This window comes from Podarcis erhardii (assembly GCF_964252035.2).
Source record: "Podarcis erhardii genome assembly, chromosome: 2".
Taxonomy (NCBI): Eukaryota; Metazoa; Chordata; class Lepidosauria; order Squamata; family Lacertidae; genus Podarcis; species Podarcis erhardii.
Genome location: NC_138498.1, coordinates 122,384,526 through 122,400,038, shown reverse-complemented (window position 1 = coordinate 122,400,038; position 15,513 = coordinate 122,384,526). Strand labels below are relative to the sequence as shown.

At 43.8% G+C, this 15,513-nt stretch overlaps 1 protein-coding gene across 1 annotated transcript; it reads left to right on the top strand.

Annotated features, from left to right (window-relative positions):
* Positions 1–3,989: 3,989 nt before the first annotated feature.
* On the top strand, positions 3,990–15,198 carry LOC309336344 (vomeronasal type-2 receptor 26-like; the record flags this gene model as incomplete). Its single annotated transcript, XM_081851966.1, has 5 exons — positions 3,990–4,210; positions 5,998–6,289; positions 7,655–8,464; positions 13,126–13,252; positions 14,294–15,198. 5 exons carry the CDS (start codon positions 3,990–3,992, stop codon positions 15,196–15,198), a joined length of 2,355 nt encoding a protein of 784 aa, XP_081708092.1.
* Between the last annotated feature and the right edge of the window lie 315 nt (positions 15,199–15,513).

The window sequence follows — 15,513 nt, the reverse complement described above, 5'->3', positions numbered from 1 at the left end:
CACATTTTCTCAAGGGATGGGGTGGGCTTTAAAGTGATTAATGGCCAATAGCCACAATGGCCACACTCTTCCTCTCCAGTTAGAACATCCTTCTTTGGTGTCACTTCTATAAGGTGTTGTAAGTCTTCATAGACTTGGTCAATTTCAGTTTCTTCAGCACCAGTGGTTGGTGCATAAACTTGGATTACTGTGATGTTAAAAGGTCTGCCTTGGATTCGTATCGAGATCATTCTATCATTTTTGAGATTGCATCCCAGTACAGCTTTCGCCACTCTTTTGTTGACTATGAGGGCCACTCCATTTCTTTTACGGGATTCTTGCCCACAGTAGTAGATATGATGGTCATCCGAACTGAATTCGCCCATTCCCGTCCATTTTAGTTCCCTGATGCCCAGGATGTCAATATTTATTCTTGCCATCTCATTTTTGACCACATCCAACTTACTCAGGTTCATGGTTCTTACATTCCAGGTTCCTATGCAATATTTTCCTTTACAGCGTTGGACTTTCCTTTCGCTTCCAGGCGTATCCGCAACTGAGCGTCCTTTCGGCTTTGGCCCAGCCGCTTCAGCTCTGAATCTACTTGTACTTGTCCTCCACTCTTCCTCAGTAGCATGTTGGACGCCTTCCGACCTGAGGGGCTCATCTTCCAGTGTCATAACTTTTATATACCTGTTGTCTTTGTCCATGGAGTTTTCTTGGCAGGGATACTGGAGTTGCTTGCCAGTTCCTGCTCCAGGTGGATCACGTTTGGTCAAAACTCTCCACTATGACCTGTTCATCTTGGGTGGCCCTGCACGGCATAGCTCATAGCTTCTATGAGTTACTCAACCCCCTTCGCCACGGCAAGGCAGTGATCCATGATCCATGCAAACTGTAGGAGAGGAGAATTCTGTTCTGCTCAGGAGCTGGTAGTGAGATTTCAAACGAAGCACTGGGTTGGCTGCTGTGGGATGATGATGATGGACCACTGACCTGATCTAGCCAGCAGGATCTTATTATATTTGAGCAGACCGTGCCTTACATCAATCCTTGAGTTCAGTCCATAATTGTATTGCGTTGCTGCTTTGTTGTTTTCTGCCCTGGACTCTTTTGGGAGGAAAGGCAGGATAGGAATGTTGATAATAACAATAAGAATTAGAATAAATATTTAGTCGTGTCCGACTATTCATGACCCCATGGACCAGAGCACGCCAGGCACTCCTGTCTTCCACTGCCTCCTGCAGTTTGGTCAGACTCATGTTTGTAGCTTTATTATATTAAATTATATTAAAAAAGAAAGATCTGGAGGGCACCAGGTGGGTGAAGGTTGAAAGTAAGATCCCTTGATCCAGTCATGCTATTGTTTAGTTGTTTAGTCATGTCTGACTCTTCGTGACCCCCTGGACCAGAGCACGCCAGGCACTCCTGTCTTCCACTGCCTCCTGCAGTTTGGTCAGACTCATGTTGGTAGCTTGGAGAACACTGTCCCACCATCTCGTCCTCTGTCGTCCCCTTCTCCTTGTGCCTTCTCCTTTATTGTGTACAGATAAAACTTTATTCGCATTAGCCAATGGCCATAGCAGCAGTAAAACATTACAGTATACGCAGAAAAGGAAATTTGATATAAGAACACAATTTAAAGTCCTGAATCAGCAGTCAGTTAGTGGCCCTTATTCTGATTGCCCCAGCTATGAACCTAGCAACCTTTGCTGTTACCTGCTCATTTTGATTTGATAGAAGAAAGGACACTGTGGCAGTGGTGGATAATAACAATAAGAATTAGAATAAATATTGTGTAGAATTATCACAAGAAGAAAGGTGTCCCTCAGCCTATTAAGGGATTGAGATGCATGCAATGTTTGGTGCCCGATGGAGGTAGCTTCTATAGTTCTGTGTTCAATAAGCAACCAAATTCTGCCTTATTTTTGGGTGGGCAGTGTGGGATAATCAGCCTCATATAACCACAATGCTTAAGTTACAGATAGGTAGCCATGTTGGTCTGCCATAGTCAAAACAAAATAAAAAAATTCCTTCCAGTAGCACCTTAAAGACCAACTAAGTTAGTTCTTGGTATGAGCTTTCGTGTGCATGCACACTTCTTCAGATACACTGAAACAGAAGTCACCAGACCCTTCTATATAGTGGGAAGGTGGGGAGGGGTATTACTCAGAAGGGTGGTGGGAATGGGTGATTGGCAGATAGCTGTGATGAGCCTGTTGACGACTCTTAACGACTGCAATAGGTCTTACAGGAAAGAGCAAGGGTGAGAAGGTGAATAATGGCTTTGTCATGTATAATGCACTTTGACATGCTTTTGAACTGCTAGGTTGGCAGGAGCAGGGACGGAGCAACGGGAGCTCCCCCTGTCGCGGGGATTCGAACCGTTGACCTTCTAATTGGCAAGCCCAAGGCTCATTGGTTTAGACCACAGTGCCACCAGCATCCCATTGTATAGGAACATACAAATAGAAAGCAGGGATTCAGACACAATATATGGCAAGCAAAGTACCATGATTGTATTTGTCAAAGTACCATGATTGTATTTGTACCCACTATTACAAGGCATGCAGTACATGCAAGTGGTACTCCAGAATAATCAAAATAAGTACAACATTACAATAAATGATATGTTTTCATTATCTCCGATGCAAGGAATTATTGGAAGTGGCAGAGCAGCTGTAGCAAATATGACTGGAGCCCGGTGATCCCAGTTTCAAAGAGAAATTCCTTCTTCAGCTGATGATGTAAAAGAAAATGGTAGCAGCCCAAGCCAAGCAATATAGTGTAAACGTTTCCAGACCATAAGCAGGCTGACTCACCTTGTGAAGTTAAGAACGTTAACTAGCAGAGCACAGAGGAAGCCCACTAGAGGACATTTGTGAGTAGAGAAGTGGTTCCCAACCTTTTTCTTGGCCATGCCCCACCTAAGCAGCTCTAAAATCCTGATGCCCCACCCTGTCACATATAATTCTTATTATTCAAAAAGTGAACTCCTATTCATATGGAGGAAGCCTAAAAGGCCATTAACTTGGTCTAAGTCATTCTCGAATTGCCTCCCATAAAATTCAAATTGCCCCCCTTTGGCGTAGAGACTGTAAAGATTCCTTCATTAATTCTACTTGCTGAAAGTTTTTTTTTTAAAAAATTGATTACAATTTTAATCATATTAAAAATATTAAAAATATGTTTTTAAATGCCACGCAGAGTGGCTGGGGAAACCCATCCAGATGGGCGGGATATAAATAATAAAATTATTATTATTATTATTATTATTATTATTATTATTATTACTACACCAAGTCATTCTTAAAGAGGTACTACAATAAACATCATGTTGAAAGATGTGTTCAGCCCATGCGGTGTGATTGCGTTGAGAAGATGAATCACTTTTATGGGTGAAGGTTACCAACTTAGATGGTTTTGAAAAAGAATCATAGAATCAGAGGCTCCTGACTGTCAATTGCTGTGGAATAACACTAGAAGGGGGCTGTTGCTCTTTTGCAACCAGGGCTGTCGGTTTTCTCTCAGCAAAGTTCAGGCCAAACTCCCCCCCACTCCGACTCACACCGTACTTGGACGCCACATCTGCAATTTCTCACAAATACATTTTTTCTCCAGCTCTACACCTGCCCCTCAAGCCACACAGAGTCTCCAGGATATTGAAGGGACAAGTTGCCTTGCTTTTATAATTATTACAATCACAGTAATTATTATTATTTCTGAAGCTTGGGAGTCATTGCTGGAGGTTTCCTACACATTAGGATCAAAGGTAGCCTGAGGCAAATTTTTGTATTGCGCCTTGGGAGGGAAAATGTTGGACCCCAGAATATCTCTTGCATCAGAGACAGTCTGAGTCAAGATTTAGAGCAGGTAAAAGGGTGGGTGGGTGGGGAAGGCTTGCATAAATTTATTGCCACTGCAGCTTTGGTCTTCCAATAGCTTTTGGCTCCTAATCAGCTAGCTGAGGAGGAGAGAGGAGGGCTCACAAGAAAGGTGCAGAAGGCAGAATGATCGCTCTGGTGGTTCTGCTTCTACTTTTGCTGCTAATGCCTCGTGGAATCTGTGGGCACCTGAAGACGAAATGCCCCTTGAATCTGATCAGGGATCAAAATGATGCAAGCAGTTACTACCGCCCTGGAGACTTCCTCATCAGTGGAAACACATCTCCAAATAAAATTATTCTACATCCATACAACTTTTCCCAACCCCCATTAATGAAGGTTAAGAGGTAAGTTACAGATAGGTAGCCGTGTTGGTCTGCCATAGTCAAAACAAAATAAAAAAATTCCTTCCAGTAGCACCTTAAAGACCAACTAAGTTAGTTCTTGGTATGAGCTTTCGTGTGCATGCACACTTCTTCAGATACACATGTATCTGAAGAAGTGTGCATGCACACAAAAGCTCATACCAAGAACTAACTTAGTTGGTCTTTAAGGTGCTACTGGAAGGAATTTTTTTATTTTGTTTTGGTTAAGAGGTAAGTTAGTAGGTGCAGGTGGGTGTCTTTATTTCTGCAGCCTCTGCTCCAGGTGTTCCTATTTACAAGGGAAACAGTCCCTATTTCAGCTTTCTCCGCGATCACCAGCATTACTACCTAATACAAAGGTTTCAAGTGTGGTTGAATGTGTGCAGACCCTCCGAGTGTCCCTGTTTTTCAGGGAAAGTCTTGGATTTACAGAAGACGTCGCAGTTTCTGTTTTGACCCAGGAGTGTCCCACTTTTCCTTAGGATGTCCCAATTTTCATCGGAGAAATGCTAGAGGGTATGGAATTATCTGACCCCGAGCCAAGGAGATAAGTAACTATACAACCTTTAGAAGACATCTGAAGGCAGCCCTGTATAGGGAAGTTTCGCCGTGTTTTTGAATAGGTTGAAAGCTGCCCAGAGTAGCTGGGGCAACCCAGTCATTCTAATACTAATACTAATAATACTACTAATAATGGTCATCCCTATTTTCATTGGAGCAATGTTGGAAGGTATGTGTGTGTGGATTATATGTATTCTATAGCAAGAAGATCTGCATGGATGGTACAACTGAACATTTGGAGGGAGGGGAAGGGAGTGTGAGAGCTCAGCCAGTGCTCATTGATGTGTTAGTTACAAAGTATTTTGTGCTGATAATGTGGGAGGGGATGTGATTTTTTTTATTTTTTAAAAAATGTTCCTCAGTCTGAAATAAAGTTCTGGATCAGCCAACGGGGGCCCATATATTCCAGTATCCTGCTCTCACCAGTGTGGCATAGTGGTTAAGAGCGGTGGACTTGTAATCTGGTGAAGCGGGTTCAATTCCCCGCTCCTCCACATGCAGCTGCTGGGTGACCTTGGGCTAGTCACACTTCTCTGAAGTCTCTCAGCCCCACTCACCTCACAGAGTGTTTGTTGTGGGGGAGGAAGGGAAAGGAGATTGTTAGCCGCTTTGAGACTCCTTAGGATAGTGATAAAGCGGGATATCAAATCCAAACTCTTCACAATGGCCAACCAGATGTGAGCAACCAGAAAGCAGGATTTGAGCAGAAGAGCCCTTTCCTCCGTGAATTTGTCTAATTCCCTTTTAAGGCCATCCAGGTTGCTGTGAGTTCCATAGCTTATGTATGTGGGCCGCACAAAGTTTTCTTCTTCTACTGATCTCTCCATTATAGCTGGGTCAGTTTGAGAGAACATTCCCCCCCCCCCCATTGCATGCTTAGGCAAGTGCAATGCATCTGGTGAATATATTTGGCTCTGAGTATCAACCCACTTTCTGCTCACTGCTGACTTCACTTGCACAAGGGAGACTCAAAGAAAGAGCAAAAGAAGTCCTTCTGACCTCGTGATATCTTTTTATTTTTAAACCAAAGGATTCAACCACCCACAATTTGCTGGGCTGAAAGTGATATTTACTGACTTACAGTGCAATCAACCCATGAAAAAGGGGCATTTATGTGCCCACATTGTTCAGAGTTGTGATGTGACATTTTGCTTTCATGTACTGGCGAATAGCAGCTTTACACTTTTTAACGTATCTTTTCATTACAGTGCAACGAAAAAGTTCTACTGGCACATCTTGTCCTTCTTGTTCACCATCCAGGAGATCAACAGTGATCCCAGGCTCTTACCCAACATCACCCTGGGCTACAACCTCTATGAGAACTATTTTGATGCCAGGATCACTTCTGATGCCTTGCTAGACTTGGTTGCAGGTGGGGAAAGCAATATTCCCAACTATCATTGTGGAAGACAGAATAACCTTTTGGCTGTTCTTGAAGGGGGCAATTCTGTAAACTCAAAACAGATTTCAGCCTTGTCAGGTGTCTACAAAATCCCACAGGTATGAAGGGTGGGGCCTGGAGGGGCAGAGGAGAAGTTCAGCTGCAGAAAATTCCACTTTCTTTCCAGTGAAGTCGAGACAGAACCCCCCCAAATTAGATAATGCTTAGCTATAGCCAGTGATTTTTTCTAGAAAAAGAGGTGCTGGAGCTCACCATGAATTTCTCCCTCTTAGAATGGCAATGGCACCCACCTGAGAGGTGCTGGAGCTGAGCTCTGATGAATACTGGTGGGGGGGGGGGAGCCCTGGCTGTAGCATAAGACGACTGCAAGAAGATCAAACCTCTCCATTCTGAAGGAAATCAGCCCTGAGTGCTCACTGGAAGGACAGATCCTGAAGCTGAGGCTCCAAGACTTTGGCCACCTCATGAGAAGAGAAGACTCCCTGGAAAAGACCCTAATGTTGGGAAAGATGGAGGGCACAAGGAGAAGGGGACGACAGAGGATGAGGTGGTTGGGCAGTGTTCTCGAAGCTACCAGCATGAGTTTGACCGAACTGCGGGAAGCAGCGGAAGACAGGAGTGCCTGGCGTGCTCTGGTCCATGGGGTCATGAAGAGTCGGACATGACTAAACAACTAAACAATAGCATGACTGGATCCAGGGATCTTACTTTCAACCTTCACCCACCTGGTGAGAGCCAGTGTGGTGTAGTGGTTAAGAGCGGTAGTCTCGTAATCCTGGGGAACCGGGTTCGAGTCTCCACTCCTCCACATGCAGCTGCTGGGTGACCTTGGGCCAGTCACACTTCTGTGAAGTCTCTCAGCCCCACTCACCTCACAGAGTGTTTGTTGTGGGGGAGGAAGGGAAAGGAGAATGTTAGCCGCTTTGAGACTCCTTAAAGGGAGTGAAAGGCGGGATATCAAATCCAAAGTCGTCTTCTTCTGGTGCCCTCCAGATCTTTCTTTTTTTAATATAATTTTTTAAATTCAGTTTTACACTAGGCATTTGAATTCAAACATTAATCATAATCATAATCATCAAGATTTAGGAGTCCTTGAATCCTTAGACTTTCCTCTACCCCTCCATGGTTTTCATGGAGGTACCACTGTACGTTAAAATCCTGTCAAAGTTTTTAGTTGTTTACAGTATTCTCTTAAGTAATATATCCCCCCCCCCATCCCGTCATTTTCACCATTTCAGCATAGTCCATCAAATTCATCAACCATTTGTCTCTGGTCGGGTCAGGTGTCATTTCCCAGAATGCTTTTGTTATTTTGCACGTCCAAATCTTTCAGCCTACAACTCCAGCCAACCCAGCCAGGACAAATTGTGTATTACAACGATAATAATAATTTCAGGTTAATAAATATCTGTTCATTATCCTGGAAGCAATATAAAACACCAATCTCTTCCTTTCCTTCCTAGATCAGTTATGGGTTGGTTCCTCAAATTCTTGATGATAAAACTCAGTTCCCTTTTCTGTACCGAATGGTGCCCAGAGAAGAAACTCAGTGCTGGGGGATTGTCCAGTTCCTCCTCTATTTCGGATGGACGTGGATTGGCCTCTTTGTTTCAGAAAATGACAACAGTGAAAGGTTCTTGAGTGCCTTGACTCCTCCGCTGATCAGCCATGAAATTTGCATTGCCTTGTTAAAAAGACTACCAGAAAAGTATACAATAGACATGCTCATCCAGAGTGAACCCTTTGCCAAATGGAGACAAGTCAATGTATTTGTTTACTATGAAAACACTCACTTGGCATGGGTAACCATCATGATACTGCAAAGAAAACTGGAGGAACAAATTGGGGCAAAAGTCTGGATCTCAACAAATTTTCAGGACATTAATTTGAATTTTTCTTTTCCTCCTGATTACTTCCAGTACATCCATGGCTCTTTTGCCTTTGTCATGAAGCCCCCAATAAGGAAAGAATATCAGTTCTATAAACCAGATTCTGTCCTTCTTAAACAGTTTTGGGATAAAGCATTCCATTGTTTCTATTCAAAGCATTTGTTGGCTGTAAGAGGTTGGACAAGATGCACGGAGAATGAGAAACTGGAGATGGTGCCTGAAGAGGAGCTGGAGAGAGCCCTGTCTCAAGACAGCTACATCACTTACTTCAGTGTCCAATCTGTGGCTCAAGCTTTGAATGCTGCCTATTCATCCAGATCAAAGGTCATGCTGATGGCGAGTGGAGGAGACAGGTTGGAACATCTAAGGCTACAGCCATGGCAGGTATTTCCCCCCCCCACTTAATTTATTTATTATTAATGTTGCAATACATATATGAAATCTTTACATATTGATACATATACATTATATTTGTAAATTCACATTTCATTATGTACCAACATTTATCCATTTCTTATTTCTTGCCCTGTGTCTTCCCTCCGTCCGTACGTGACTTCCTTGTTATTATTTTGTAACTTTATTATTGAGATTGTAATTCTGTATCTTAATAATTAAGCATTCAATCTTATGTATCTGCTTAGCTTAACTTGACTTAACTTTGTGAAATCAGTCTATACATATCAATAAGTTCTTGCTGGAGCATCTTTTGGTCATGTATTCTTCTAGACATTTCCATTCTTGTTTGAGATTTTGATAATAATAATAATAATAATAATAATAATAATAATAATAATAAAATTTATTATTTATACCCCGCCCATCTGGCTGGGCCTCCCCAGCCACTCTGGGCGGCTTCCAAAAGAATATTAAAATACTATGATACATCAAACATTAAAAGCTTCCCTAAACAGGGCTGCCTTCAGATGTCTTCTAAAAGTCTGGTAGTTGTCGTTCTCTTTGACATCTGGTGATTAGATTGCATTCTAATTCTTGCCGTCATTTTTGCTAATTCAATCATTTCAAAAAAATTATATTGCCAATCTTTCAATGTTGGTACTTCTTCTGATTTCCAATTTTTTGCAATCCATAACCTTGCGGCAGCTGTTGCATATAAAAAAGATTCACTTCATGTCTTTTGGGATGTCATTTGTTATAATTCCTAAAAAGGAATGTTTCCAGCTTCTTACCAAGTGTTGTTTTAAACATTTTTTTTCAGTTCCTCATGTATATTTCCCCATTTTTTAAAAATTTTTATCATATCCCCACCATACGTGATATAAGGATCCCTTTGATACCTTACATCTCCAACACAGATTCAATTTTAGTTTATAAATTTTAGCCAGTATTACAGGGCAGGTATTTCCTTTCCTTTGTTGTTTCCCTTGTTTCCCATTGCAATCTATTTTCCCATCTCTGGAATCAAATTTGGTGGTGAAATATTTTTTGTTTTGTTTTGCCCATTTTGGACGAAAATCTAAATAGTGACACTGGTGGTGGAGGTAAACCTTTCTGCCTATTCTGGTTATGACAGAACACTCCCCTACCATCTAGTTCTTGCGCTCTGGTGCCCTGAGAGAGATGCAAGTTGTAAATGGCCTCAGCCTAGTATACCTGAAGGAGCATCTCCACTCCCATCGTGAGATCCAGCACCAAGGGCCTTCTCACTGCGAGAAGTGAAGCTGCAGGGAACCAGGCAGAGGGCCTTCTTGGTAGTGGCACCAGTGGCGTAGTGTGGGGGGTGCAGGGGGGGCCGGCTGCACCGGGCGCAACATCTGGGGGGGGAGCCGCCTCCGGAGTCGCCGAAGAGCCTCGGGCGCAGGCTGTAGCAGAGCCCTATGGCAGCAGCCCAGGCAGCAGCAAGAAGAAGTTGGCAGCGGCAGCAGGTTAGGGGTTAGGGGCGCAAATTACTTGCCTTGCCCTGGGTGCTGACAACCCACGCTACGCCGCTGAGTGGCACCCACCCTGTGGAACGCCCTCCCGTCAGATGCCAAGGAAATGAGTAACCATATATCCTTTAGAAGACATCTGAAGGCAGTTCTGTATAGCGAAATTTAACGTGTAATTTTTATTATGTTTGTATGTTTTTACATATGTTGGAAGCTCCCCAGAGTGGCTAGGGCATCCTAGTCAGATGGGATAAATAATAAGATTTTTATTTTTATTATGCAGCCTTCGTGTATGACAGTCTACAGGGCTGAGATATTCAACACGGCTTTCTATTTCCTTAATGCTGGTGTTTTTCCTGCCGTTTCAGCTTCATCCTTTCTTAAGAGAAATCCAGTTTTTGAACACTTCCATGGACAGCCTCAGACTGGACGAGAATGGGGAGCTGCCAGGCAACTTTGATATTGAGAACTGGGTCATGCTTCCCAATAAGTCTTGTTTTAGAGTGAAAGTTGGGAGTATAGAGAAAGAGACACCTACTTATTTCAAGATCACCATTAATTCAGAAGCCGTTGTGTGGCCCAAGGGTAGTAACAAGGTAGGAGACAACTTAAGCCACATGTTAAGTGTTGAGCTCGAATAACCTGTCGAGTAGTTCCAAGGGAACTTCAACCGTAACCCAGGGCACACTTATCTGGGCGTAAGTCCTTTTGAATAGGTAGAGCAGTGGTTGGAACCTCATATAGGCCACCTCATATAGCAAATCAGAACTCTTTTGTATAATAATAATAATAATAATAATAATAATAATAATAATAATAATAATTCAGAAGGCATTTTAAAGTCAACTTCTTCAGGTGATGGCTTGTTTAGCTACTGCTCTTCGTAAATGTGTTTGCTTATTTCAGTCTTGCATTGCTATATTGTTTTTGTATCTTTTGTTCTCTACTTTGATACAAATAGGGACATGTCTCACTCCCCTCCAACAGGCCCTTCTCAACCGCCCTATCTTTGTCTCACCCAACAGGACACAGCACACACCCTCCACCGTCATGAGAAAACCCCTTAATCCATGTTTTAGTTTATTTTACTCTTTGGTAGATTTACAAAAAGAAACGCACACACCCCAATAAATATATTTTAGAAAGGGGCAAGATTAGACATGGACGCACAAAGCATTTCTTTTTGACTACTGCAATGCGTTCTTTGTGGGGCTTTGAAGGTGACCCAGAAACTACAACTAATCCAGAATGCAGCAGCCAGACTGGTGACTGGGAGCGGCCGCCGAGTCCATATAACACCAGTCTTGAAAGACCTACATTGGCTCCCAGTACGTTTCCGAGCACAATTCAAAGTGTTGGTGCTGACCTTTAAAGCCCTAAACGGCTCCAGTCCAGTATACCTGAAGGAGCATCTCCACCCCCATCGTCCAGCTCTGAGGGCCTTCTGGTGGTTCCCTCCATGTGAGAAGTGAGGTTACAGGGAACCTTCTCTGTAGTGGTGCCTGCCCTGTGGAATGCCCTCCCATCAGATGTCAAGGAAATAAACAACTATCTGACTTTTAGAAGACATCTGACGATAGGCCTGTTTAGGAAAGTTTTTAATGTTTGATGTTTTATCGTGTTTTTAATATTCTGTTGGGAGCTACCCACAGTGGCTGGGGAAACCCAGCCAGATGGGTGGGGTACAAATAAATAATAATAATAATAATAATAATTATTATTATTATTATTATTATTATTATTATTATTACTATTTTAGACTATTTGTGCTCCTCTCCACTTCTACAGTGGTGCCTCGCAAGACGAAAAGAATCCGTTCCGCGAGTCTCTTCGTCTAGCGGTTTTTTCATCTTGCGAATCAAGCCCATTAGCGGCTTAGCGGATTAGCGCTATTAGCGGCTTAGCAGCTTTTAGCGGCTTAGCAGATAAGCGGATAAGCGGCTTAGCGGCTTAGAAAAAGGGGGGGAAGGGTTAAAAAGTTGGAAAAACTCGCAAGACATTTTCGTCTTGCGAAGCAAGCCCATAGGGAAATTTGTCTTGCGAAGCGCCTCCAAAACGGAAAACCCTTTCGTCTAGCGGGTTTTCCGTCTTGCGAGGCGTTCATCTTGCGGGGCACCACTGTACTTCCTTCCTTCCCAGGGCATCTCTGCCCTCTGCCTGCAGCAAGAACCAGCACATCACACAGGGCTGGGCCTCAGTGGTGGCAGCCTCTCCTCCTCCTGGCCTGCTCTTCAGAAGCCGCTACGAGCTGCCAAAGGGAGGAGGCTGGCAGAAACAGCCATGGAAAGGCCACAGAGAGGCAGCACGATGCTCCCTCACTGCCGCCACCACTCAGAACAAGCACTGACTCATTCTCTGCCCTGAGATCGGCAGCAGTGGCACTGGCAGGGGAAATCAGGACATTCCAGGATTAAATCAGAAGCCAGGATGGCTTTCGTCATTTTGGGACTGTCCCTGGAAAATCGGGACACTTGGAGGTTGTGCTAGAAAGGTCAGATACAGTGGTACCTCGGGTTACATACGCTTCAGGTTACATATGCTTCAGGTTACAGACTCCGCTAACCCAGAAATAGTACCTCGGGTTAAGAACTTTGCTTCAGGATGAGAACAGAAATCGCGTGGCGGCAGCAGGAGGCCCCATTAGTTAAAGTGGTGCTTCAGATTAAGAACAGTTTCAGGTTAAGAACGGACCTCCGGAACGAATTAAGTACTTAACCCGAGGTACCACTGTACTTAATTCGTTCTGGAGGTCCGTTCTTAACCTGAAACTGTTCTTAACCTGAAGCACCCTTTAGCTAATGGGCCTCCTGCTGCCACCACGCTGCTGGAGCACGATTTCTTTTCTCATCCTGAAGCAAAGTTCTTAACCCGAGGTACTATTTCTGGGTTAGCGGAGTCTGTAACCTGAAGCGTATGTAACCTAAAGTGTCTGTGACCCAAGGTACCACTGTATATAATTTTGGAACAAGCAAGCAAACACAGCCAGGAGGTTTCCCTATCATGTCATTCTGCATCAAAAGTGCTTCCCTAAAAAAAGTGCATGTGATAAGAAGGACAAGAGATCCTGTGGGGTCATTTCCAAACTCTGTAAGTGAACTCTGTAGACACAAATACCCCCGTTATTGTCCCTTTAATGCAGCATCCTCTCTTTATGATTAGACCAGGCCTCGCTCCAGGTGCACTGAAAGCTGTCGCCCGGGATACGCCAAGGTAGTTCAAGAAGGAGAGCCCGTTTGCTGCTATGGTTGTGCTCCATGTGTGGAAGGGACCATCTCCACTTGGGAAGGTGGGTGACTCCAAGGGAGAACGAGAAAGAGGTCAGCGATTAATTCAGAGGCATTTTCTGATAGAGATATTTTTAAATGTGGATCGTTTCTTGACATCTCTATTTTTAATCACCTTCATAAATTACAGGAAGTATGTTGAAACAAATGACCTAAAGGAAGCGAACTGTGGGCTATTCCCCTGTTTTAAAATTCAGTGGCCAGATATATAATTTATATTAAATGAATCCGTTTCAGGTGGAACAGGGCAGTATAATAATAATACTAACAACAACAACAGCAATTTATTAATTATACCCCGCCCATCTGGCTGGGTTTCCTCAGCTGCTCTGGGCAGCTTCCAACAAAACACTAAAATACAATAACCTATTAAAGATTAAAAGCTTCCCTAAACAGGGCTGCCTTCAGATGTCTTCTAAAAGTTTGGTAGTTATTTTTCTCTTTGACATCTTGTGGGAGGGCGTTCCACAGGGTGGGTGCCACTACCGAGAAGGCCCTCTGCCCGGTTCCCTGTAACTTGGCTTCTCATACCGAGGGAACCGCTAGAAGGCCCTCGGTGCTGGACCTCAGTGTCCGGGCTGAACGATGGATGTGGAGACGCTCCTTCAGGTATACTGGACCGAGGCCGTTTAGGGCTTTAAAGGTCAGCACCAACACTTTGAATTGTTTAGTAGAACAGTTACGCCCCACAAAATAAAACACCATAAATGTCAAGGGTCAAGGTAAAGAGGTGTGTATTCAGCATTTGCAAAAGCTGTACAATCAAGACACCAGAAGCATCTCTGGCGGACAGTCACTGCCTTTCATCTTTATCTACGTCACAAGAAATTTTTGGCAATAAAATTTGAGGAAAAAATTATGTGCCACCTCTGTCACCTGAGGGGAAAGGAATGGTACAATACACAAATTAAGAAACCAATGTTGTTCATTCCTTATTGCACATTCTTACCTCCTGACTTCAGCATATTTTTTTTCAAAATGCAATAGAACAAAGATAGTAATGGATGTAAATGATGCTAAGGTACCCCTTTTCTCCCCCTCAGATGCAAAACACTGTACCAAATGTCCAGAAGATCACTATCCAAACAAGGGTCAAGTTCAATGTGTTCCCAAAGTTATCACTTTCCTGGCCTATGAAGAATCTTTGGGGATCCTCCTGGCTTCATTTGCCTTCTTCTTTTCCATCACCACAGGCTGTGTGCTAGGAATCTTCCTTAAATTCCTAGAAACTCCGATAGTCAAAGCCAACAACCGGGACCTCTCTTTCATCCTCCTCATCTCCCTCCTGCTTTCCTTTTTGTCCTCCTTCCTGTTCATTGGCTGGCCAAGGAAAGTGACCTGCTTTCTCCAACAAACAGCCTTCAGCATCATCTTCTCAGTTGCCGTCTCTTCTGTGTTGGCTAAAACCATCACGGTGGTGCTGGCCTTCATGGCCACAAAGCCAGGGAACAAGATGAGGAGATGGCTGGGGAAAAGTCTGGCCAACTCCATTGTCATTTCCTGTTCCAGTGTCCAAGTGATCATCTGCACCATCTGGTTGGGAATCTCTCCCCCATTCCCAGACTCTGACATGAGCTCCCAGCCTAAAGAGATCATCCTGCAATGTAATGCAGGGTCTGCTGCCATGTTTTATGGTGCTCTTGGCTACATGGGCTTCCTGGCTGTCATCTGCTTCACGGCGGCTTTCCTAGCCAGGAATCTGCCTGGGGCCTTTAATGAGGCCAAGCTCATCACCTTCAGCATGTTGGTCTTCTGCAGTGTTTGGGTGTCCTTTGTTCCCACCTACCTGAGCACCAAGGGGAAATACATGGTAGCCGTGCAGGTCTTCTCTATGTTGGCCTCCAGTGCTGGGCTTCTGGGCTGCATCTTTGTTCCCAAGTGCTACATTATTGTGCTGAGAGCTGATCTGAATACAAAGGAGCATCTGATAACAAAAACCAAACAGTGAAACAAAACGCCAGGAGGTTTTATTTCGTTCAGCTGCTCTTTTGCAAGTGACACCTGTTGAGGGGCACAACAGTGCAGGAGGAAATCTTAGGAAACTGGGTTGACGCTGCAAGTGAGAGAACTCCCCAGAACCTAACTGATCACCCAGATACATTATACCTGCCTAACCGTGCAATTGCCAATACCAACTGGATATCTGGAATCTTGGGGGGGGGGGTAGGTGGGGATTTTTGTGTATTTCTAATTGGGAATGTTCTCTCAAACTAACATTGCATCCAGTTATAAAGCAGAGACAAGGAGTTCTGTCATTAATTAT